Raw genomic sequence first — 26,873 nt, 5'->3', positions numbered from 1 at the left:
TATACCATTGACAGAAGAACAGGTCTTGCTTTAGCATGCATTTTTCTGAAGAGTATGAAGTATGAAACTCAATGTCTGTCATTATTTAGTGACTTCATTCCTAAATGATTTGCCAGAAAACCACAAATTTTATGAGGAACAAACCAAAAATAAGAAGCAAAATTCTATTCATTCTGCAAAAATCTGGACAGTTAAGAGGTATCATTCAGCTTGGTTTGTCTGAGTTTGCCACCCATCCCCCCTCACAAAATCATGGTCGAATGGGGCCTCCCCCCTGCAGCTATTCCAATGTTCCATTACTTGGCTATTTCACCCCATTTACCATAAACACTGTAATGTGCATACTGCTTTACTTCTACTATGATTTGGATTTCATTTAAACGTTTTATTTTACAATTTACAGCACAAACACTAAAATACATCTGCTATACAAAGCAATGCAGTCTCACAATGAAAATAGACTTAGCATTAAAACTTCTCTGCCCTTGAAACTCACATTCATTGAAACAGCATTGAAACCCACATTCAAAGAAAATACATCTGGCTGGTGGCAGATAAAGATTAACTTTGGGCTGTTTTCAAATCATAGGCCCCTTGCACAGGAAACATACATGTGTTCTTTGATACACCTTCCTGATTGTATTAAATTATATTCCTTATATAATACAGTACAGTTGTTAGAGGGCATTTTAAATTTATTGTTTTGAACATTTTTCCAGTAAACAATGAAACAAAATGCATGCACCAATAATGACAAAACTGCTCAGTTCAGAACATTTCCATCATAAAAGTCTACTCAAACTTCTACAATCCACCAGTGTCAATAAATATGCACAATCTCTGCAGAAGTAAAAGCCATCTAAATAATTGTGCATTAAAGAGATCTGTAAGTAATGAAAAGGTTGATGCTAGCAAACAACTTTATATTTCATTGTTTCATCTACAAATAAAGTGCCTGTTGCCTTTGAGGAATAAATTGCCTATGTTTCATTAAAAAAATAATAAGCTAGTAATATTTCAGTAGGGAATGGATGGCAAACTGATAACAGATTCATTGTTATTAAGTATCTCTGCCAAAGAGGACATTTCAGGATGGCAGCATCCACCCCATTTAAAAGTACAGCACAGAACAGTATCAACAATGCATCTATATACTGTGGGAGTAGATCCAACTGCCTTCTGCATCAAAAGCAAATACACTACCTGTTGTGCTATTAACAATGCAAACAGACTCAGCATAAGCAGCACTAAACTTTTCTTCAAGCTCTCAGCTCCTTGTAAAATCCACTCAACTGTATCTCTCAGCTTTGAAGCACAAGAAACAATTATTGGTGGGCAAAAGAACAAAAACTAGGGACACATTTTAAACATTGCTTGTATAATCCTGGAAAGTTGCTAGAATAAAATGTGTTACCATTATGCATTTCACTGCCAAGTCTTGAACCCAGGACCCTGTGCACTACAGTCAGAACAGCATACCGCTATGCCAAGTCAGCTGTTTCATGAAAGACAGGTAGACTGAAACTTAAATGGCTATCATTTAGTGAATTAAGTTCTCACCATAGCTCTCAACCTCTTAGCACAAAAGCAAAGCCAATAATGGGGGAATTCAGCTCCCAAACATATGCAGTGAATTACGTTCTCACCATAGCTCTCAACCTCTTAGCACAAAAAACCTGGACAAAGCCAATAAAGGGGGAATACAGCCCCCAAAATAGGGACAATTTTCAAATATTGATCTTATAAACAGAGAATTGCTAGAATAAAAGGTTTTGTGTTGTAATGTACTTTCTGAAGAATATGAAGTCTGAAGTTCAAATGCCTGTTATTATTTAGTGAATTCAAAATTCAGAAAAACACTAATTTCACAAGAATAAAAATATGAGGCAAAAAGGTCACAAGTGGTTGTGGGTAGGGAATTCAAGCTCTTGCTACCTGCTCCCAAAGTACAGGGTTTGAGTCTAGCCACCAGGTATATTTCATGTGTTCTCTCTAGCCACCAGGTATATTTAACTGGGGCATTTCACACACGCACACACACACACACACACACACACACACACACACACACACACACACACACACACACACACACACACACACACACACACACACACACACACACACACACACACACACACACACACACACACTGAGTAGGAGTATGCTAACCCATCTCCATTCCATTGCTGCAAAGTCTGTCCATTCATTGTATTCCTCTACTAAAAGTCCAAGTCTGTCCATTCATTGCACTAAATGCTCAGCTTCAAAGGCCATTCATTGCACTAAAAGCCCAGCTTCAAAGTCTGTCCCTTCAAAAGCCCAGTGTCCTTCCATTCCTGCAATATTCCTCCATTCCTGCACTAAAAGCCAGCGAGAGCAAAGTCCTTCCCCTTCCTGAAAGCTGCTACCCAGCCTGCAGATGTTAGTCTGGTCCCCTTCCAGTCTAAGCAGTTGTAACTGCATAGACTTCTGCAATCTCTGCTGTTGAATGCTACCTTCCTAATCCGGACAGTCTCACCAGCAGTCTGGATTCTGTGCGCATGCTCCCGACTGGTTCATCAGCAGTCTGGATATCAGGAAATGCTGCGAACTTGCATGCCCAAAGGTCCGGGACTCGCGTTTGTTTCATTTTTCTTTTCTTTTCTTTCTTTTTTACAGCTGGGGGGCTGCAGTCCTGTTGTGTCTGAGAACAAATTTTAGAATCTATACACAGTTTATCAGTCTATCTTACTTTACTCCTTCTATATGTTATGTATCTATAAAATGGTTTATATTATGCTCAATATCTTTATATAAATTGTCTTCAAAATTTTTTTGATCTTGTCTCACACTGTGCATAATTTGTTTGTCCAGGTTGTTCTTTTCAGTTTTCAAAGTTGTAGTTTGACCTCTTTTCTATTTCTTATATTTTTTGTCTGTTACTTTGACCAAGTATCCTGTGGAAATACTGTTTATCCCCCTGACATTGTATGCCTAGATCCTGATGTTAAGCATTTCTTTTGCATTCAAACAATTTCTCTTTCAAAACTTTTCACATTCCCTCTGCAATTTTTCCACTGAATGCATCACTCCAGTCAGTTTTACAGTGACTGTTTTGCGCTCATATAATTTGTTAATAATCTTCTTTGCTTTGGTTTCGATTTCAGTTTGGCAGAATTATCTGGCAACAAATTAACTTTTATAACTCCATGATCACTGCACATCAGTCATGGCAAAATATAACATGACAAAACAGTAATTTATATGTGAACACAAACAATGACTAGTATGTTCTGTTCCCTGGTAGTTTTTTTTATAATATGAAGCAATTGTTTTTTCTGAATATGCATTGTGAGCAATTAAATATTGTTGAATCAATGTTATTCCAGTCTGTTTCTAGTAAATTTAAATTCCTATTCACTATTATTCTTTCGTTTTGTGTTTCATGCAAGAAATGTATGAATTCCTCTAGGTCATCTGCACTTGTCTTTGATGGTCTATACACTCCAACAATTGTTATATGTTCCAGGGTTGTCTTTATTGTCACAGTTACACAATCTATAGTATTGGTTTTATCACTAAACATGTAATAATCACAGGTCTCATAACTATCTTTAATCCCTATCATAACACCTCCACCTGATTTTTGTTAGAATGTTACATTAAAAACATTTATACCCTATACCTGACAGGACTGGTTTCCAATCATTGCTCTTTAACCATGTTTCACAAACAATAACAACATCATCTGGCTCCCTTTTATATAAGTCAAGCACTAAAAATTAAAAAGCCTTACACTACTCTGTAAAAGTTTTGGTACTGTTTTTGCTTTGTTGCCTTATTTTGTAATATCTTTTATTTAGAATTCCCTTGTTTATTCTAGTCACTTTTAAGGTCAGTTGTCAATCTTATAAAAGTTTGCACTAAAACCCTCACAAAAGCTGAGGCAATGTTTTGCACTTATTGGCCCTTTTTATTACCTTTTAAACTCCCTCCCAATACTATTCTCCAACACATGTGTCTGTCCTTTAGTCATAAATTCCCGGTCCTCTAAGCTCTCTCAACCTTGGTGGAATTCCTCTACAGGCATCTTAGAAGGTTATACTCAAAACTACAAGCCCACCCTCCTCATCCAGATGCACAAATATGAGGCACATTTCCAAACCAACAAAAACATACGACAACCTGAACAAGTCATCTGCCTAAGCAAACCACACACTCCAAATCAGGACAACTAAGCAATTCAACTCCATGAAAACAAACACATTTAAATAACACACTCAACACACACTCAGAAACATTCAAACAGGCTCCAAGGCTAAACACACCACCACATACTTGTTCAAGGTGACTCACATAAAAAACACCTCAGCAAAAACCGGCCACAACACAGAAAGTGCCAAACAGTGTACCTAACAAAGACAAAATCAACACAAAACATATACAGACATATAGCACTACAGTCACTCCACACAAAGTACAAATATTGTACCAGTCACGAACCATGCTGGTGTGGAGGTGACAGCATATTAGGCCTCCCCTGACTACACATGAACCAGAGACTAGTCTCACATAACTCAAGCACAGGGCAGCCTCGAAATCAGCCAGGACCTTCCAGTGAGTTGCTACACTCAACAAGCCTGATGCCATGAAAACTGGACAAGACTGGCATAGAAAGAGCTTGGCTGAGGTATTGGCTGACCTCAAAGGGGAATGCTGCCTGTCTTGACCCAGATCTCGAGCCACCAAGTCGATGAGCAGACTATGACATGGCTCTTACGTCAACAATTGGGCTTTCTTGATATTGGCATAGGCTCATCAATGCCCCCATACATGGATTGCAGGCAAGGCACAAAAGACGAACCTTCCAAGTCAGGTATCACAAGGCGATCAGAAACATCTCTGGCTTTCCACTGTTACCAGCATAGTTAACCTCTTGACACTCAATAGACAAAACCTCCTTAAAATGGAGACCCTAAGGATTAGAAACTAAGAGTAAGGCTCACAAAGCCTTCCGGCTTAACATCAAGACACTAGCCTTCACCTCTCTCTCTCCATGCATTTCGGCCAAATTCTCCATGGAACAGAAATCCCTAGGAGTGGGCTCATCATTCTGCCAAATACAACCCAGTTTCACCATTGGAACACTTTCACCCCCCATAACAGACTACACCACAAAGGACATACCATGAACTGCCTTCCAAAATTACCCCTGCTATGGACCACCCTCCCCTAAGCAGTGGAGACCACAAATGTCACAACTAACAGTGGGTATCGGAACAACTCCAGTTAAAAGCCTGCTCCACCACCTCTCCCAATCCCAGAGACCCCACCCAGTCTTGAAATAGCTCCACCAAAAAAGCCCAATCTCTCCTTTGTCCACCACCCCCACCAATCTGCTATACCCAAACATAGACTGGGAAAATTACCAAGGGAAAACTCTTCAGACCCAACTCAACTAGACAACTTCAACTCATGAGAAAGACCACTAGTTGTTACAATGCCCCAAGATCACCAGATAAAATACTCTCACTGGATATGGACCAACATGGGCCCACAAAAACAAGACACCAAACATAGTGAAAACTTCTACAGCAAATTTCACACACTAATCCTCCGAGGATAATCCTTCATCCACCCCGGAATGTGCACAAAAAACCACAGTGAAAAGCAGAATCCACAACTTAAAACCACCTGTCCCAAATTTCACACTCCTCAAAAATCAAAATGGCCCAAACCGCACACCCCCCACAAAAATAGCAGCAGACCAGACTGTGGCCTATACTAAAGCCATAAACAAACTATCAGATAGGAAGACCAAAGCCCATGCATGATACAGCAACCTGGACCCATGAAATAATCTCCAAATGTCTGGTAGACCCTAACTACAAACCAAAGCTACATCGCTAGAGCAAGTTACAAAAGAAATGACGCAAACAAAATGAAAAGCAAAAAAAAATCTGATCATATGTTAAAAACCTGGGGCCAGCCTCAGAATTGCGACACTATTAGTAAAAAATCACAAAACAGCTTTTTAAGGACAGTCACAAGAAAAATTGGAGCTTCAGAGATCATCTGAACTCTTTCCAAAAAAAACAAAAATATTCACGAACCAACAGACACATTATTAAGACATCCTCACATCATGCTCAGGCGGTTCAGACAAACTCCACCAAAAAAACCTATCTATCATCCCACCCCTGCGGTGTCCGGTCAAATTCCTAAGAGCAGCCTGCTCCAGCCCAAAAAAAAACATATCACTCAAGTTCACCCTGGCCTGTCCTACCTCCCCCAATGAACCCAAGAAGTGGGACCCAAGCAACACTGGTCCCTCCACAGTGAGCCTCAACTACAAACATAAACTATCTCCAAAAGCCTGACTCAAGTGGTCTACCTCAACAAAAGGGATCTCTGCAACGGATCATGGAAACTATACCCCCATAAGCACCTCTAGATTGGTCTTGGTTCTGAAAGCTATGGAAAGGATCATCATGGACCTGTAAAATAATGGAAAGGGGTTATCATCGAGGACATAAGGCCATTGGGGATTTGGGGGTGAGAGATCTCACTGCCCCTGACCTCTTGAAGCCTCTCATACAATACCCCACCTCTGCATTATTTGACAGCCTACCAGCTTAAATAATAAGGGAAGGTTATATCCACAGATGGGCCCACCTCTGGCTCATAGATACCAGCCACAATATCATTATATGCCCTATAGAAGGGCAGAACAGAAACCCCTTATCAAGAATAGCTGGAGCCAGGTTAGCTCTGCTGACCTCTCTTCATCGGGGTTACAAGGTCTTGGTGCCAGAAGGCTCTTTGTTCGGGACTGTGGTTGCCATTGAATATTGCTTCTTGAAGCAACCCAACACGGAAGGATGAGGCTGACCAAGAAAGACTCCGACTGGAAGGAGGCTCCAGAAACAGAGAACTGTGCGCCAGCCATAAATCACTCAAAGCCACTCATAGAAACAGAGAAGGCCACCTGGAGCAAAACAAACAAGCCAGAGCCCCAGCTCAATATAGCCATCAAAAAGTGTATAGCCATCCCCTACAGGGAGCCAGTGAGGTGGTATTAGCATAGGACACAAATACATTAGTGGGGAAAAAAGAAAATAACATCTCGTTTGACAACCGCATTGGCCAAAGTGGTCTAAAACTATTTATATAGCCCACCACATCTAGACCGGATAATCATGAAGATCAGGTAGTCAATTCATTCCTCTATCCATCTGGCATCTCATCCCCTTCAGCCCAATTGAGCTTTTAAGACCTGCCTTTGCAGACACCTGCAGCAACTTGACCTCAAGCAACCTTACAAAGACACCAAAGAGAATCAATCAAGAGCTCTACTACCCAAATACTGCCAAACTAAGTGGGCTGCCTCTGTGCCTCGACGTACCGCCTGATTCAGGGGCGATCTGTGCCTGGACTGTAAATGCATGTCCAACATCCAAAAAAAATCGACATGCTCCCAGAAAATCAAATCCCATCGAGTGAACTTGAGCACTGAACCCCAGCAGGGAAAATAAAGGGACATGGAGGGACAGAGGCTCCTCCACCAGAGGCTCCCTTCACCAGAATAAAACTCCAGTCTAGGTGGAGTCCAGTCTCAAGAGGCTCTCTGATGAGTGGTCTTGATGAGTGGATGGGAGATCCTGTGGAGACTTCTTGTGTAACTGTTATGTTGTTCACAGTATTACATTAACACAGTATAACAAAACTAAAAAAGCAAAATTAATTTAAAATGGGTGGCGAAAGCCAAACACATTCTGGCTAGGCTTATAAATGCCCTAGGGCAGATAGCCTAGTATGAATCTATGAACCTATGAACCTATGAATCAGTCCTGGGGTAACATAGCACATTTTCCAATAAAAAAACTTTAGTATAAGTGCTCCGAGCATTAACAAACATCAGAGATGCATCAAATGTCGCTGTCTGTGAACTGTTACATTTTTGACCTGGCAAAAATCCTGCTTTGGCTTTGTCAAATATTGCAAAATATCTGCTGCAAAAATTAATTTCCCTGATCTTAACAAATGCATAGCATCTTTTCTGAACACATCTGCCCACATTTAGGCTTAGATGCTCTACAAATTTCCATTTTTAAAATGGGGCATTTTTTTCATGTAGGTATTTACCCCAAAAATCTTTTCATTTACAGTGAGATGACTCTCCTTTCTATATGCAATTTGTGAAAATGTGTCCTAACACCTGTGCAAGCTATATTGTCTAAGAGGGCTATAAGTTCCTTGCTAACAGTCAGAGAGGCCTTGCGGATGAGTTCATTTGTACCGACATAAATAAAAAGCAGTTCTGTACCTTCTTACATTAAAGCATTCTAAGACCTGCCACACATCCTCTGTTTTTGCTCCTGGCAAGCATAACACTATTTGATGTTCATTATCTTCTCTGCAAATGTAAGTATCAGTTCCTCTAATAAATGAATCTCCAACTACAAGAATATCTTTTATGACCATTTTTGAAGAATCTTCAACCTCTAATTCAGTACATGTGCTGTATCAATTGTTACAAAGGAATGCTCTTCATCACCATTAGTCTTATTAATCCCATTGTTTTCATTACTTATTATATTTGTAAACATACAGTTCTAATCCAGCTGGCTTTGGACATCCACTGCTTAAACCACGTTGTCAATTTCTGTCTTTTTCCTCTATTCTTACATTAATCTTTAATCGTTCCATGTTCAGTTTTGACTTCTTCCTTTTCACCTGCCCCTTGTCTCTTTTTACTACCTTCTCTTTTGGAAAAATAATGCCGTTTTCTGTAGACTGAAGTTTTTCTGACAAAAAAAGACTATCATCCCTGTAATATGTGTGTTATGTAACAAAGCAGTGCCCTTTTTAGTATGTATTCTCTTTGCTTTACAGACATTTATCGGTTTCTTTTTCTTCTTTATTTGTTATGAACTTATTCCTTTCTTTCTTTTTTATTTGTTTCTATATATTCTGAATCCTCAGATTGCTGGATACTTGTATCCAGATTTCCAGAGTTCTCAGTGGCATTATCTTGTTTCATAATGGCTGAATCATCTTTACAGACAATAGAAATATAATTTCCTAAATGTGTTCTATTTGCTCTTTGCCTAACATTATTTATATCATCACTGCAGCCATTAATATATGTAATAACAGTTCTCCAAGTTGTGTCAGTTGCACAAGTACAATCATCATCACTAAGTCTAGATTTACTACTAATAATGGTAAGCAAATCATCCACTGTTTGACATGAGGAACACAGATAACCAGTGTTATCAGGTGTCACCTTTAAATTTACACTGTACAAAATATTTGTGCTTTAGCAAATCATTAATGGCATACTCATTTAAGGAGCCATATTCAGCTGCAAAATAAAAAAGATTCTAAAAAAAAAGAATAATCAAATTAGTTACTTCAGAATTCAAAGAAAACTTAAATCAACTTCTGAGAGAAAGTCACACAAACAATATACAACTAAATATTAAATTAAGTTCAGTAAAGTTGTTGCTCTCACCATACAAGTTGTGAAAGTCATACAAAAGCTGGAATTCCTTTACATTGCTTGTGATCTCTATCGCTCGCAGTCGCACCTCTTTTTAACAGTAAAGATCAATAAATCACAAACAAAGTAAGAAAAATGAAAAGCAGCTAACACGACTGAAGTGATAAAGACTTTAATACACGGTAAGTGATTTTATGCTTGATAGGCTCTTCTTCAGACCATTTCAAACACCAATTAAGAAACAATTAAATACTTAAAGATTTAAAGCATGTGATTTAAGAACAGCTTTTAAAGGTACAGAGTTATTTAAACCTGAGCCTCTATCTGCCTGAAGTTTCAAAATCCGTTTGAGTTTAATGCATTCAGTTTTATTAGAAACATCACCCCCTCTCAAATTAACATCTAACAATTGTAAAACAAAAAACATAAAATAATTACATTTATCCACCATGCATACATGCTTAGCTAGGAGATTAGATGCTTTCTTTTTCTTCATATTGTATAAATGCTTCAAAGTATGTTCCTTAAGAGACTGGGTAGTTTTACCAACACAGAAGCCAGAAAAATATGTGCATTGAGCCAGGTATACCAAATTCTTACTATTACAATCCACACAAAAATTCAAGTTATATAACTTCCCAGTATCAAGATGTACAAAAGTAGGTGTAGATAAAATATATTTTGAAATATTGCATGACCCACAGGGAAACGTGCCTATCCTATTAGATTGAATGCGTAGTAAAGAATGATGCTTATAACACAGCTAACATATCAAAGATAAACCATTATTAAATTAAAACCTAGGTTGATAACCTAATCTGTTCTTCAGATTGTCATCAGCCATCAAAATGGACCAATTCTTTCTGATGACATCACAAACCAGACTGATGTCACTAGAATATGTCACAGCAACTTGAGTTATATCTGTTACCATGTTATCCTTCCTTTTAATCATGGTATCAGAATTAGAGTTAGAAAAATAAAGTTGAGCATGAGAATGTCTGTGAGACAATGCATCTTTGATAACTTTATCAATCTCATCAACAGAGTAATCCCCATCTACAAATTTGTTCTTCATATTATTAAAAACCCTAAGAAGAGTAGCATCATTGTTATTGAGATTGGCCACGCTAATAAACTGGCCTCTCAAAACATTATTAAAAGTATAACTTGGATGCATACTAGTTCTACATAACGTGTTATTCTTCATACAATAGTTTTTATACACAATGGTAGCAGTTTTCCCAGTATTATCCTTACCAATGAGAACATCTAGGAATTCTATCTGGTAGTCTGAGTAGTTAGCACTAAATTTCGAAAACGTAGTGGTATCATGCAGATAGTCAAGGAAGTTGTGCAGCATCTCTAAAGATCCACTCCATATAAGTCAAATGTCATCAACAAAATGGCCGTAGTATTTAATATAATCTGCATAAACATTCCCAGTCAAGACCATTACAAAAACATTTTTAATGAAAAATAATTTTACAGTCTTCAGAAATAATACAAAAACATCTATTGTTTACATAATTATAATAAATTAGACATATTGTGAGCACATTGATTAAAAATAGGTACAACTTATATGACAATGATTTAAAATTTAGAGACATTTTAGCCAGTAGCATGCAAACAAGAACTGCAAAATGAAATAAAAGAAAAAACATGGTTATGGCATATTTAGAAATAGAGTCAGGGGAGAGAAATTGATTGAAGCAAGGGAGTGAGTGAAGAGGAAAGAGTAAGGAGTTATGAGGTATGAATATTTATTTTATAAATTCAGGAAGGAAAGATATATACTCAAGATCTATGCATGTCCCATATATAGTAAATGTGGTATAATTGTTGCTCTTGTTATCTCTATGATTTTTTGTACCTGTGTCGATGTATACATGCACTACATATATATTTATGTAATGGCACTCAGTTATTTGTGTATAGTTGGCATTTGGGGGGCTCTCCTTAACTTTAATAATTTCAGGTATATTTTTCCATTTATGGTTATTCCATGCTTCTCACAAAACAAGTATGCATTTATACAGGTTGCAATACATAAGCACTGAGAAGACTGGGTGCTTAAACACAAGCCATGTTCTAACACACACAGTTTTAGTAAACATCACTATACAACAATATATCCTGTTACAAGATATCACTTGCCTGTAAGTAAATATATATGCACATGTGCATGAAACATAGCAGTGCGTGCAATGTAAATTGTGGTGTGTGTGATCCCAGTAAAACTTGTGCTCATTGTTTGTTTATGTGTTTATCTGTAGCCACTGTTGTGTTTGAGCTCAGACAAGGTAAGTGGATTAATCCTTCTTTTCCTTCTTATAACAGATCAAACGTAAGTCTTCTGCCATGCCTTTTAGTACTATATTAACATAACACAGAATACAAACTATGTACTGTAAAATTTCACGAACGAGGGTACAGGTTTGTACTGTGTTTTATTTCTTACATTGTTTAATTACATTTTTGTGAGGTTACATTGTTTTAGAAGCTTTAAATATGAGAGCAACAGAGCACAGCTTAAATTATTTCTAGTTCATTTTTTTAAGAATTTAAAGAATGTTAGAGTCCATGTGAAAACAGATTTTTGACAATTATTGTTATGTTCTGTGTGAAATGACATGTATATGTTGAATGTAAGTTGCTAAGTAGCCCTAGTGGTATTAATCTGTGTTCCTATCAGTAGATTAGGATCTGGGGAATGATTACTTGCTTTATACATGTGAGGTCTTAGAACTATCAGCACTGGAAAACTTTAATTCAGTTTGACTTCTAGCTTAATGTTTGTTGATTCTGTTTTTAGAGAAGGTAGATGGAGAAGCAGTTAAGTAGGTTTTTCCTTATGTGTCGTATCTATTCTTAGGAGCTATGTGTAAGTGAGTTAATATTCTTCTAAGGAAGGATGGGACAATAGGTCATTAAGCTCAAAATAGCAGGTGAACTGATTTTTTGGAGTGTGAGTATATTTTCTGTGGCTTGATAGTATGAGAACCAGAAAACCATATTAGGGGTCATCATCTCCTCATGTTTGTCCAGTATTAATGACTACCTATAAAATAACACCAGTAAGATGAAATAATGGTAGCAAACCTATTTTTTCAGTACAACATTCCTAGCCTTTTGGATTAGATAATTCCTACACCAGAAACTAATAAATCAGTGCTAAATCTGGCGAAATAGTACCCACTTGTATATAAGAATGAAGAGCAGAACATAATATTTCTCTGCTATTGACTAAAATAAATGTTTTAAAAAATCAGTATGAGAAAAATCTTAATGCCCACCTTAGATGCTTTAACCGTTAACATATGTCAGTGAGACAGTGGCCATAGCAAGACTAACATTATAAATGCCACTGTCCACACTTTATAAAATGCTTAATTTGTCCCTAGATCCCTTCCCAAGAAAAATACAACCATACATGAGTTTGTTTTTGACCATTTATTTATCATGCATGTAATATTCATACATTCATAGTTCAGATCTTCCTTGTGCATTCTTTTAAACTCAAGCAAATGCTTTAGTCAATTTCTGTCCTGCAGTTTCCATGCAGCTCATCACCAAATCAGTGTGTTATTTTTCATCTGATCAAAACTACCAGTACAAATTCAAAGCTTCATATTGGCCAGTGGCATGAAGCCCACAGTCAACTTTCCAGAAACCTGTACTCTCTATAAATTTCACTTGACATAGTTATTGCAATCATATCAATTTGGATATCACCAATGAAGTCTATAGCTGCCACAGTTTACTTCTGAAAAGAACATAGCTTCACTCAATCCTATTTATCACCTTTTTTCCCCAGTAGGTCATACATTTACTAGTCAGGTAGCATTCCTTTCTCATTGACCCCAACTCAGAGGGTGATCCTTCAGATCCTCTACCCATAGATCGGTGTTCTTCTTTCTCAGTCCACTCTGATTCATAGTCATATCAACTAAAACCACTATTATTTCACTATTATGCACACCCTATAGAAGCAGTTTTTGCTATAAAAATACTTCTCTCTTAACTTCATAGCCAGCAAGTACCACTCTTGCCTATGTAAAGTAAAGGCAGCTTCTTTGTTCATTTTATAGCATGATCCATGGATGTAAATTGCACTAATGTTATGATGAATATGGTGCTTCTTTTTTAATGCCCAGACCTGAAAGGGAAGACTTAAACTGCACAAAGGTTGGAACGTTAAATGATCATGCCACTCTACCAGCTGTAACTTCCATTTCCTATAACTTCCACATTGCCTCCTCCTTTCCACTGAGTGATTTAAGGCTGCTACATCTGTCCTCAAATGTATATGCCTCTGTGCAAATACGTAATCCTGATTTAAAATCCTGAAATAACATAATCAAGCTGCACCCATTTGGGTACTGCTGTCAGTAATACTGTAGGACTTCCCACTTAACTGGGATATCAACAACTCCCTCCTTCACCTAGTTAATTGTCCCATTCTGTCTCTTTCCATGAAAAGATCCCCTCTGCTTCTCAGGTCACTGAATGCTGCCAGCCTGATACTTTCATGTGCTCCTAGATTTAAGGTGAAGAGGCCTGATGAACTTATAAACCTGCTTCTCCTTCTTGCCTAGGCTTCTTTTTTTGTTTGAAACAGAGCCCATCTCTCTCAAACACTGATTTGCTTATCATTTCCCCAAAGCCGTGTGGAAGAGAGGAACTAGGATAAAGTAGTCTGTTTATAAACTTGTTTTATTTGTAGAATGAGAAGTTTTAGAACTTGCACTAAAAATACATATGTTTCTTAATTTATGATAACAAAATTAAATGTTTTTTCCCCAGTTTGTCTGAATGACTATTTTTTTCTTATGTCTTCAGTTTTGGGGGCTGAGGGCTACACTTATGTGAGTGTGTGGGGGTGGGGGGTTTACAGTCAACTAGATGATAAACAATTCCAAAAATTCTGGCTATGCCTCTTGGGGAGACCATTACTGGAGCAAATACTTTAGTTTTTAGTCGCCAGCACTCAGTACTGAAAAGTCTGGCTTTTTTTAAGTGATGTACTAAGTCATAGGAAGCCTAGCTTTTAGGCTCTGTGATATAAGCATAATGTACTACAGGACTATATTCAGGACCTACATAATCAGAAAGAAGGAGAAAGATTTTTTATGTATATATGAGTAGTGAATAGTAAATAAAACAGATTTCCCTTTTCTGAGAAAGTAGTATTGTTTTATGGTTTCTAGTTATAGTCTCACAACTCTCTAGTTATTTTTAAATATTTAAACAGATTTGCGATAGTTCATGGCTTTAAGTTTCATGTTTACACATTACTAAACAGTTAATAAGCAAAAGACATTTTTATTACACAGGAGAAAGCTCCAGGAGTTTTACATAATTTTAGCATGAAGCAGTTTCAAATGGTACAAAGAAGGATGTAGGTGTGAAAGGAATACTCTTCATTCTGCTTAGTGCTTTAAAAAGGATGAAACTAGGCACCGACCGCAGGAGATTCTGGGCTGAGCGAGAGTAAGTAGGTAGTGAACTGAGAATGCTTGTATTCGCACCAGAGTCTGACATGAGGTCAAACCAGTTTGTGAACACATCTATAATCACTAACATGGTTATTAAAGTTTCATTGCAGTCTAGTTTAAGAAATTGTCACAGATGCCATTTACTTTTTGGCCTGATACATTTCCTTTTTTTATATTTATTTGTTTATTGCATTTGTTACCAGGACAGTCCGACAGGGTAAAAAGAAAATGGCCCTTTTCAGCAGAGGCCAGGGGAGAAAAGCTCTACAGTAGTTGCAAGCTGGGCAAAGCAGACAGCTTCTTCTTTTTCTAAGAAGTAATCAAACATACAAAAATGTGAATACAAGTCACTCAGTGTAGTTAAGTTAGACAATTACAAACAGGTTTTGAAAGTATATGGAAATTAAATTGCAAGTCATTCACAGTGATTAAGTTAGGCAATATGAACAGTTTTGAAAGCATATATGGTTCAGAGATATTGCAGATAATTTAGTAACTAGACTTACATAATCAAATGTTTATATATAATATATTATGCATTGACTGATGGCATCTAGGTCAAAGGAAGTCATTGTTCTACTGTATTCAGCATCTATTAGACCTATCATTGAGTACAATGCCCACTTTGGTATTATTTAACCAGGCACATCCAACAACTGGAATGTCCACAGAGGTTCCTCACTAATAGAATACAGGACATAAGTAACATGCCCTATGCAGGCCACCTCAAAGCCATATACCTGTATTCTGTCTCCTACAGGCTGTTGAGGGGAGATCTATGTCAGGCATACAAGGCATTGTCAGACCCCACACTAATGGACCTCCTGCATGTCTATAAAACAAACAGCACCAGAATTGCCATTTCTAAAAATGTAAACCTTGCCTGTGATATAAATAAGACCTGCTGGACAAACAGGTATGTATCCAAGAGACTACCCCATTCACTGGGACTGACTCCCCTTCCAAATGAAGCAGAGTTCCTCCATAAACCAATTCAAGTGTAATTTGGACAATTGAATGGGGAACAGGAAATTCATCCCTGGTTTGACACCTATGTCTCTAATGGACACAGGCAGCCTGTAAATTGTTCATTTCCCGGACCTCTGTTTGTAAATGTTTCATCTTCCAAATCCCTCCTTACTCTTGTCAAGAGTACCAGAACTTGTCAGAGAATTGGAATGCATGGCTAGGTGAAAAAGACTGTCGTGGTCATTAGCCTAGTACACATCTATGAACCTTTGAACCTATTTGTAACCGGGGGAGAGAAGAGTGAGAGTCATAGCTTTCATTGCTATGTATCCAGATAGAGGCCACCTTTAACATATACAAGTTTATTTCATATCAGATGTTACTCTAAGCATTATTTACTAAATAACATGTATGCCAAATTGCTGATACCCTGACTACAGAATGTTGGTTTAGAAAATATTTGATATAATGTTTTCCTGATTATTTATAAACACAGTAGGTACTGTGTCAGATATATAGAGATAAATGAATTACATAAGAGGGATAGTTGACTTAAAATCCTACACTAAACATTTCCACTGTTTCTTTTTTCCAAAAATCAGGATTTGACATGTCAAACACACTGTGTTATTTAAACTGCATAAGGGTATTTCAGAAATGTCCCTTCATCTACCAACATGTGAAACTTTCTCTACTTTAGTTGCATGATATATGTTGTGTTGAATTGTACAGAAAACTCATATTTAATGTTCATGTTTGCTTTATTTTACAGCAAGCAATGTTTCACCCAGCAGCATGAGTTAATCTGTGATACAAAGACAGTAAATATGAAGATATAAAGTCTGAACTGCCAACATCAGCACATCACCAATGACATACTGTTTGTCCCATCATGGCAATGCAGGGGAAGAGGGCAACCATGACAAATAAAGAAGGAAAGAGAATGTCACAGCACTGCTGCTCCTGTCTTGTCTGTCTTTAGACCAGCCATTATCTGCACATATTTAATAACTCTTAAAACTTAGGTCTATCCATTATGGGAACTAGCAATTTTTAGAAATACTTCAACATGATTTGGTGTACCTCTGCTAGCGTACTGCTGAGTGTGAGTATTCAGGGATTATGAAAATGATGCTAACAAAATGCTTCAGCCTCCATAATATTTCTGAATTGTGCCGTAGTGGAACATTCATATCTTTTATCAGGTTAGACCACTTCTGTTTCTCGTTCATTTTCTTCCATTCATATCTACTCGTCAGGTCATAAATGACTTTTAACCAAATGTTGCTACCATTGTAACATTAAAAACTTGCTTTATAAATCAGTAAATGATATCTGTATGAATTGATATCCACATTATGTATATCACCAGGTGAACAATCAAGAGATTAATGCACCCAAAAGCACAGTTCTTCCAAGCCTTCAGCATCAAGTGGACTTGTTGCTTAATATTTTTACCAGAATAACTCAAACTCAGCAATTCTGATTCTATGCCTTGTGTCAAACAGAAACAGAGCAAGTAGTTAAAAGTATTTTAAACAGTGAGGAGTACAGTCTTGAACCTGCCATTAGAAGGCTACTGAAAATACTCCATGGATAAGAAAGCTATTTTTTTTTGCCAGTGAGGCAAGTAATATCCACATTGTAGGTGATTATTATAGCATGTTTTTGTTACAGAGCTTAGTGTGCACATTCGCCAAGATGAAATTCAGATATAAAGTATTAAATTCATGCAGTCTGAGTAACAGTCTAAAATGAATCCTTTAATAATTTATATGTAGTGTTACTGTATCTGGTATGACATGATCTTATCACGCACTCCTTGTTCTGCTGAAATCTAGTTTGCTTTGTAGAGTGGCTAACTTCCATGCAGGGATGTGGTACAATTAACCCCACAGAAAGACATTGTTTTGATAAAACCAGAAAGCAATTGTTTTAGTGGGACTCTAAACTGTTAATTTATTCATTTTTGTTACAGATCCCTTCTTTCTGGATAATGACTTCTCCAAAATCATGCCTTAGCAGATCACTATGCTACACTTGGCAAAGAGGGGAGAGTATTACCATTAGTGTGTGTGTGTGTGTGTGTGTGTGTGTGTGTGTGTGTGTGTGTGTGTGTGTGTGTGTGTGTGTGTGCGCGCATGTTGTGTGGCATTGGAGTTGTATGTTATAGTGTCAGCATGACTCATTTTAAGATATGACGGAATATAATTTAAAAAGAAAGTTGAAGAATAAGGGATAATTTAATAAAGTAATTACACTTGTCATTGCAATATAACAGAATAAGGAACGCTTGCTGTAGCTGACACTGTAAAACAATAAATAGTGGAATTTGTTTTGTGTAAGCATCATTACATGTTGGTGGTCTGGGGTTTGATTTTGTTACTTTTACTCACCATATATAAACATTCTTACAGTTTCCTCTTGCCCATTTGTAACCACCTGGCTTTGCTCAGTAGGTTACAATAAGTCAGCAGAACAGATTACAGGTTCAGCCTGAAAAGCATGCAATAAAAAAGAGAATTATTGTAGTTTACTTTCAAAGCAAGGCATATTGCTGTGACTGGCTTCGAGACTCACTCTAAATTAAATCTGATTCCATAATACTTTTCCTTTGTTACTTTATCCTGATTTGTGACTTTAACATTTTGAGCTTTGCATTGTCTTTGCACTGAGGTATGTGCAAGGGAGTGCTTTGTTAACTGTTTTATGATAGTATGATCCACTCTCAGTGCATAAAACTGGAACTGATGCTATAATTGAGAGATGTATCCCAAATTCTGTATCAGATATGCTGTTTTGTTTGTAAGCTGTGTACTATACTGTAATCATTTTTATCTAACTTACAATACAGAATTTTGAATGAAAATTTAACTTTCTCTGAATGACTGATTTCTTGTATTTGAATTTGTTTTTTACAAGCAGTAAAATAAACACAGTTCCTGGGATTTAGAAATGATTTCCAGATTGTGGCAGGCAATTGTGCATGATGACAAGCTAAGTGCAGGGTGTGAGCGATTCAGACACACAGACCATGAGTATAAATGGCTGACAAGCATAACACCCCACACTGTATGGTAGTGGATTTATGACATGGTAATGAGCAATATTATTAAAATGAGTGACTCAGTGAATGCAAATGAGGGTAAACAATATGGCCGAATGATTCAGAAACATATATCCTGTGACTGCATGCACTAGCTCCAGAGCAATTGACCACAGAAAATCTTGGAATTACAGGATGTGAACTACGGAACAATATGTGGGGGTAGCCGCAGAATTAACAAACCTATTTATGCGCCAAGCTTTACTCACTGTTGGAAGCCATGGTGTTCCAAGTTGTCACCCACAGAGGTGCCATGTTATCCATCTGTGCCTAACATCATGCTCTTCACGTCATTGAAATTGTGGACCACTACCTTCTAGATAGAGTCACGATGCAGGCACTGGATGAGATGAGTCACCCTCATCTGAACACAGGTGGGACTTGTAGAGCACCTCTCCTTGTAGATAGGTGCATGTAAGTTTGAGAATACTGGCTAAAAGGACCTTTAATTGACCAATGGAAGGGGAACACATTAGCGATATCATAGGCATTTGTTTGAAGGACATTTCACCATTTCCTCAATGCCGTGCTACAGCATGTGGGAGAGTATGTGTGTTTCCTTCTACCACAGGGGAGACAGAGCCCAACATCTTATGTACTTTTCATGACGTAATCATTTTCCTGAAGTACTGTGGACCATAGAGTGTACCCACATTGAAATAAAAGCTCCTTTTGGGGAACAGGGAAGAAGGTAAGTTAACTGTAAAGGATATCTTTCCACCAGCTGTCAGATGGTCTGTACTGCACAGTGTATAATCTATGATGTGTCTACAGACCACCCAAGCAGTACATCTGACTTCCAAATATGTCTAATATGTGTGACCTATTCAACAGTTTATATGAGGAGGTTTTCTCTGGGGCATTTTATTCACAATGATGGGCACTCCCTTGAGCCATGGTTGATGACACCCATCAGAAATCCACAAACTGTAGGAGACAGTAGCTACAAGAATACTCTATCACAGACCCAAGTTATCATCAAATGTATGTTTGGCCTGCTAAAGGCTCACTTTTGCCACCTGCATGTATCTGGTGCTGACCTGCATTATGATCCTGACAAATGTACTAAGATATATTTTGTCTGTGCTGTTTTGCATAACATAATAATGAGGAAACAGTTGCAGCAGCGAGTAGTCATGCAGGAGAAATAAGTTATGCCACACCAGCCAGGTGAGAATGAACCCACTGAGTAGATTGGGGAGGATAATAATGCGTCAATGGTCAGTTCTGACCAAGAGTTGGCAGAGAAGAGACTCTGTTATAATTTTTGTGTGCTCTTTGTGTGGACATGGATGTGGGCACCCCCTCTCCATGCCAAATTTTGACTGTCATCATTATCATATTCTGAGTCATCTCCAACATTAGGCAGCAGTATATCCACTATGGGAGAGCCTGATAAAACATCACCTGTGAAGTCATCAAAAGAAAATACCCACAGTAAGTAAAGCCCATCAATATTATTTTAATCTAAGTGAATACATGTTAATTGCATTTACAGTGTTAGTATGTAATAAGATAGGCCTTATGCTTTACTGGTGGGTTTCCAATTTGCATCCATAATGTTCTTACATAAAAAGGGGTGCAAAATATAATGATCTGTAAAACAGTATGCATTTAGTCAGTATGCCATAACCAAATACAGAACAAAAACGTATCTGAGACATCTGTATTGAAGATTATCAGAGCCCTCTGCAATTCTGCTTCAATGTCCAGGACTCCGCCATCCCTATTAATGGTGGTTTAGCTGATGAACCAGTTCCTGTCACCTTATGCTCCTGTACAAGGTTGGCAACAGATGTCTTAGCAGCATGTACTATGTTGGTGGTCTGTTGTTTAACCTGACATTTGTATCTGCCCTGACCATCGACAGCATTTATATCAAAGATTACATCCCACCAGGTACCGCTCCCAATAGTGCCATTCAGATTTATCATGGCCGACTATCCACCAGCTGTGGAGAAAGAGGGCTTTCAACAAGATCTCATTCTCTGCATGGGAGAAGTTGTAATTTCACTTCTCGCTTTTGACAACATAGTGCTATGTGAGGCAAGAATAACTTGCATGAGGATGTATATATTAGCACATTTCATATACACACATCCTAATACATGCTACTGGCTTGTATGCTGTTGATAGGTGGTCCTACAGCTATATGTATATATATATATATATATATATATATATATATATATATATATATATATATATATATATGTGTGTGTGTGTGTGTGTGTGTGTGTGTGTGTGTGTGTGTGTGTATGCATAGTCACACCTGTATAGTCTGCATTTGACAACCAACATCATAATATTATAGGTTCATAGGTTCATACTAGGCTATCTGCCCTAGGGCATTTATAAGCCTAGCCAGAGTGTGTTTGACTTTCGCCACTCATTTTAAAATTAATTTTGCTATGGCCTTTTTCGAGGTTAGTATACTGTGCCTCTGTCTAACAGTGACACAGAAGTGATACCCGGGATAAACCTATGATCCCCAATCCACTCATCAAGATTCCTCTTGAAGAGAGTCAATGAGGGACTCTGCCGAACCTGGACTGGGATTTTATTCCAGAGTGAAGGGAGCCTCTGGGTTATGAATCTGTCCCTCCAGCATGTCCTATTTATTTCAATGCTGAGGTTCAAGTCTCTCGAGCGCGTAGCTCGATGGGATTTGGATTTTCTGAGGTGCAGCATGTCCATTAATTCCGGGTTGGACATGGCTTTATACATCAGGCACAGATCGCCTCTGAGCAGGCAGTATGCCACTGAGTAGAGCTGGAGTTTCTTTAACCGGGCAGCATATGGCATCTGTTTGAGCCCTTTGATCCTCTTGGTGAGGTACTTTTGGGGTCTTTCCAGTTGCTGCAGGTGTCTGGTAAGGTACATCCCAAAAGGGGCATTGTACTCAATATCATCTGTTTACTGATTGACTGTGGCTGATGCATGCCATGCCTTTGACTGCATAGGGTTGCATGCATGGGCAGCTAGTCTAACTACATATACGAATAAAGATAATGGTTGATGAAAGTTATATAACCTGTACAAGGGCACATTGCCTGCAAGTACAATACAGGTACTTTTCCAATGGTAGAAAACTATAAACATTTCAACTGCAGTTTGTGGCAAGCATCTTCACAGATGTATGTTGTGTCTTTTGTGTCCTATCCACTTATTCTGCACTGATGTATGTTGTGTGTTTTGTGCCCTATCCACTTATGCTGCACTGATGTATGATGAGTGTTTTATGTCCTATCCACTTATGCTGCACAGATATATGTTGTGTGTTTTGTGTCCTATCCACTTAAGTTGCACTGACGTATGTTCTGTTTTTTGTGTCCTATCCATGTATGCTGCACATATGTACATTATGTGTTTCACCTATGCAACACTGATGTACGTTGTGTGTTTTGTGTCCTATCCACTTATGTTGCACAGATGTATGTTGTGTGTTTTGTGTCCTATCCACTTATGCTGCACTGATGTATGATGAGTATTTTGTGCCCTATCCACTTATGCTGCACAGATGTATGTTGTGTGTTTTGTGTCCTATCCACTTATGCTGCACTGATGTATATTCTGTGTTTTGTGTCCTATCCATGTATGCTGCACAGATGTACATTGTGTGTTTCACTTAAGCTACACTGATGTACGTTGTGTGTTTTGTGTCCTATCCACTTATGTTGCACAGATGTATGTTGTGTGTTTTGTGTCCTATCCACTTATGCTGCACTGATGTATGATGAGTATTTTGTGTCCTATCCACTTATGCTGCACAGATGTATGTTGTGTCTTTTGTGTCCTATCCACTTATGCTGCACTGATGTATATTCTGTGTTTTGTGTCCTATCCATGTATGCTGCACAGATGTACATTGTGTGTTTCACTTATGCTACACTGATGTATGTTGTGTGTTTTGTTTCCTATCCACTTATGTTGCATGGATGTATGTTGTGTGTTTTGTGTCATATCCACATATGCTGCACTGATGTATGTTTTGTGCTTTGTGTCCTATCCACTTATGCTACACTGAAGTATGTTGTTTGTTTTGTGTTTTCTCACTTATGCTGCACAGATGTAAGTTGTGTGTTTTGTGTCCTATCCACTTATGCTGCACAGGTGCACATTGTATGTTTTGTGTTATATCCACTTTTGCTGCACAGATGTGTGTTGTGGGTTTTGTGTCCTATCCACTTATACTACACTGATTTGTGTTCTATCCACATATGCTGCACAGATGTACATTTTGTGTTTTGTGTCCTCTTATTTTACACAGATGTAAGTTGTGTGTTTTGTGTCCTATCCACGTATGCTGTACTGGTGTATGTTTTGTGCTTTGTATCCTATCCACTTATGCCACACTGATGTATGCTGTTTGTTTTGTGTACTCTCACTTATACTGCACAGATGTACGTTGTGTGTTTGGTGTCTCAGTCACTTATGCTACACAGATGCACATTGTGCGTTTTGTGTCATATCCAGTTATGCTACACAGATGTACATTGTGTGTTTTGTGTCCTATCCACTTATGCTGCAAAGATGCATGTTGTGTGTTTTGTGTCCTATCCACTTATATTGCAAAGATGTATGTTGTGTGTTTTGTGTCATATTCACTTATGCTGCACAGATGTGGGTTGCGTGTTTTGTGTCCCATCCACTTATGCTCCATAGATGTGTGTTGTGTGTTTTGTGTCCCATTCACTTATGCTGCACAGATGTGTGTTGTGTGTTTTGTGTCCTATCCACTTATGCTGCACAGATGTGTATTGTGTCCTATCAACTTATGCTGCACTGATGAGCCCACAATAAGGGCAAAACTTATAATTTGTGCAGCTAGTGGGATTTGGCTTTATTGATTTGAATGCCTCAAAACAAGGGTGGCCACGGTGGTGCAGCTGTTAGCCTTGCCGCCTCACAGCCAGACATTCTCCAGTTCGATCCTTGGCTGGGGTGCCTTCTGTGCAGAGTTTGCATGTCCTCCCTGTGTTTGCGTGCATTTCCTGCGGGTGCTCCGGTTTCCTCCCACATCCCAAAGACATGCTGTAGGTAGATTGGACACTCTAAATTGGCCCTAGGTGTGAGTGTGTGGGTGTGTGTGCCTTCTGTGGAAGGTTGGGCACCGGGCTGGCAACTCGACACTATAAAACTCCACTGCCAATCATAAGCAGACAGGTGATCTGCTGTGGCAAACCATAACCGGGAAAAGCCGAAAGAAGAAGATGTCTGAGTGCCTAAAAAATAGTTATGAAAAGTAAAAAGTCAGCAAATATTCAGAAGCCTTTATCCAGAGCACTTGTATGTCTTTAGAGGGTCATTTGCATTTTTCACATACACCTCCTTCAAGCAAGGTTTAAGGTATTACAGAGTTCAGACTCTAGTTTGCAGGGGTCTTTTGTACATTTTCACATGTGGAGTCTCTGTGTTATCTTTTTTACTTGAAGTAAATAAAAAATAAAAGTGACTAAATTTGTAAAACATATTAAAATCTCTTCTTAATAAAGACAACAGGAGGGAATGACAAGCTGTTAGCACGTAGTCATGGGTATGAAATAGAAGGATCACTTAGCTTGATTTACCAAAGAAGAAATATGGACCACTGAAGAAAAATGGTGGTCGCTGTATGACAGACAAAGCATCCAGGCTCCATCTATACATACATTTATAACCTTTTTTATTTTAAAGTTTTTCCACATAGGGTTAGGGTGTCACTTCATCAATGATAATCATCTAGAGTCAAGGTTTACACCACCAGGTGGCCAGCCCTGCAGCAGTTGCTCTTCCATACCACGCACACACTTTCAAACCCCTCTAGCCAATTTAGTATGTCCAGTCCACCTACTGTGTGTCTTTGGAATATGGAAGGAAACCGGACCATATGGAGAAAGCCCACACAAATACAGGGAGAACATTAGATTACGTGTAAATCCAATGAATGAAAAGTAGGACTAAAACCAGTTTCCAAATGCAATAGAATAAATGCAAATTCCAATCATAATTAGGTTGGCTAAAATAAATGGAAATTGCAGCATTGATTCAGCATGTAAAATCCAATATATCCTATTTATAAATTCTATTAAGTGCACACATTCTACAGACTCTGATAACACTAAACTATTAAACTATACATGCAGAGTAGAATAAGTATTAAACTATACATGCAGATTAGAGTAAGCAACATAGCAAAATATATCACCACAAGATGATATGACAACTGCAGCAAACATTAACCGATGTGATAAGTAATAAATTAATTAAAATGTAAGAATAACAATAAAAAAATGACAGACAGAAAGGCTCAGCATACATTGCCAAGCTATAAATTATGAAGCAGCAGAACAGTCAAAGTGTAATGATAAAGAGGTGTCATAGATACATCTAAAATATAGCTAATGCAAGCAATGAGATCCTATGGAATCAAGAACCACCATAGATGTGGAGTAATGGCCACGAAGCTTGAAGACCACAGTGTGTTTTCTCCAGCACACTTTTTTTTTTAATTTGTACTAGCTGACCACCTGAATTAGCACTGTGGCTATACCACAATGCAGCTGTCACCCATGCAGCCATCAGCAGTACTGTTCTGCCCTGCAATTTGCCTTGCAGCCAGGAAAGCATTGAAGAGGTAGTCCTGTAATGTGAAGTATAGAAAAGTCTCTACATTTCAGTGAAAAGAAAATGAAGCAGGAGCAAAATTGGTCAAAACCTCTTCATCTATTACCCTTCCATTTCTCTCCCATTGGAAATTAAAACACTTAAGCAACTCAAAGAATTCAAATCATCTACAAAGACTATCAAAAAAGTTGCTGATCATGCCACTGTACTCACCCTCCATAACATGTCTCCCTTTCTTGTGTAGCTTGCCCTCTCCCCTTATCAATAATTTTTCTGTTATCTGATAACTCTCTTAGTCATCTTATCTAGTTAATTACCTGTTTACTCAATCTTAAAATATTTCTACTTATATACTATCTGTCAAATCCTGACTAACTCCAACTAGAGTGGCTGTACTTATTAACTCTGCATATTGTACACATACACATTTTATGTTAAATGACTAATTTAATGATCTGGAAATAATCTCAATGCTTTTACTGTACCAACTTGAAAATGTTTGTTGTTGGTATATATGCTTTGACTCCATCAACTTTGCAAATGTTTATTGTTTATATATAATTACTATTTCTCACTTACAATTTTATTGTAATTTTGTGGAGCTTTTCTTCCCAGGCCTCCGTTGAAAAAGGGCTATCAGCTCAGCCAGACAAACAAATGTAAAATAAATAAATAAACAAACAAACAAACAAACAAACAAACAAACAAACAAACAAATAAATAAATAAATAACTAAATAGTTTAATTTTTAGCCAGGCCATTTCATTACACAGACTCATATAAGTTGAAATTTTTATGACCCTGAAGTTAGTTATATTGATTTAGAAAGTACATTCATGGCAATGGTGCTGTCATGGAATGTGGGTGGTTTGCCTTCATATTACTAAAGAGTTTCTATTCAAGCCCATTCAGTGGTCATTCAGTTCTAGATCACTGTAGAGCAGGTTGATAACTTGTATCAAATCCATGCAAGCATCCAAACAATACAGAATATGCCAAGTATACATAAGTATTGTCATTACAACAATAGGGCACCCAGTTAATAAACTCCAAAGAGCTAGTTAATAGAAACAAGAAGCAAAAAACTCCAAGTCTCCAAGCAGACCACATGGTGCCAAGATAATTAAACAATTATTTTAAATAATCAGTAGAGGACAGATGAGCAAAATGCACATGCATGAATACTGTTTTGGTAGAAAATAAC

General features: G+C 37.9%; 1 protein-coding gene across 2 annotated transcripts in view; it reads left to right on the top strand.

Moving 5' to 3' along the window:
• Positions 1-18,831, top strand: part of LOC122793640 (anoctamin-7-like) — a 2,355,351-nt gene extending 2,336,520 nt beyond the window's left edge. For both annotated transcript variants that reach the window (XM_044061850.1, XM_044061849.1), the window contains exon 23: positions 16,730-18,831. In XM_044061850.1, the coding sequence (XP_043917785.1) occupies positions 16,730-16,756 (27 nt within the window). In that variant the 3' untranslated portion in view covers positions 16,757-18,831. The remainder of the gene's footprint in view (positions 1-16,729) is intronic.
• Positions 18,832-26,873: the final 8,042 nt, after the last annotated feature.

This window comes from Protopterus annectens, chromosome 2.part0 (assembly GCF_019279795.1).
Source record: "Protopterus annectens isolate FY-2018-M chromosome 2.part0, PAN1.0, whole genome shotgun sequence".
In the NCBI taxonomy this organism is placed as follows: Eukaryota; Metazoa; Chordata; order Ceratodontiformes; family Protopteridae; genus Protopterus; species Protopterus annectens.
The sequence above is the reverse complement of the archived record's forward strand: the minus strand, read 5'-3'. Positions and strand labels throughout refer to the sequence as shown.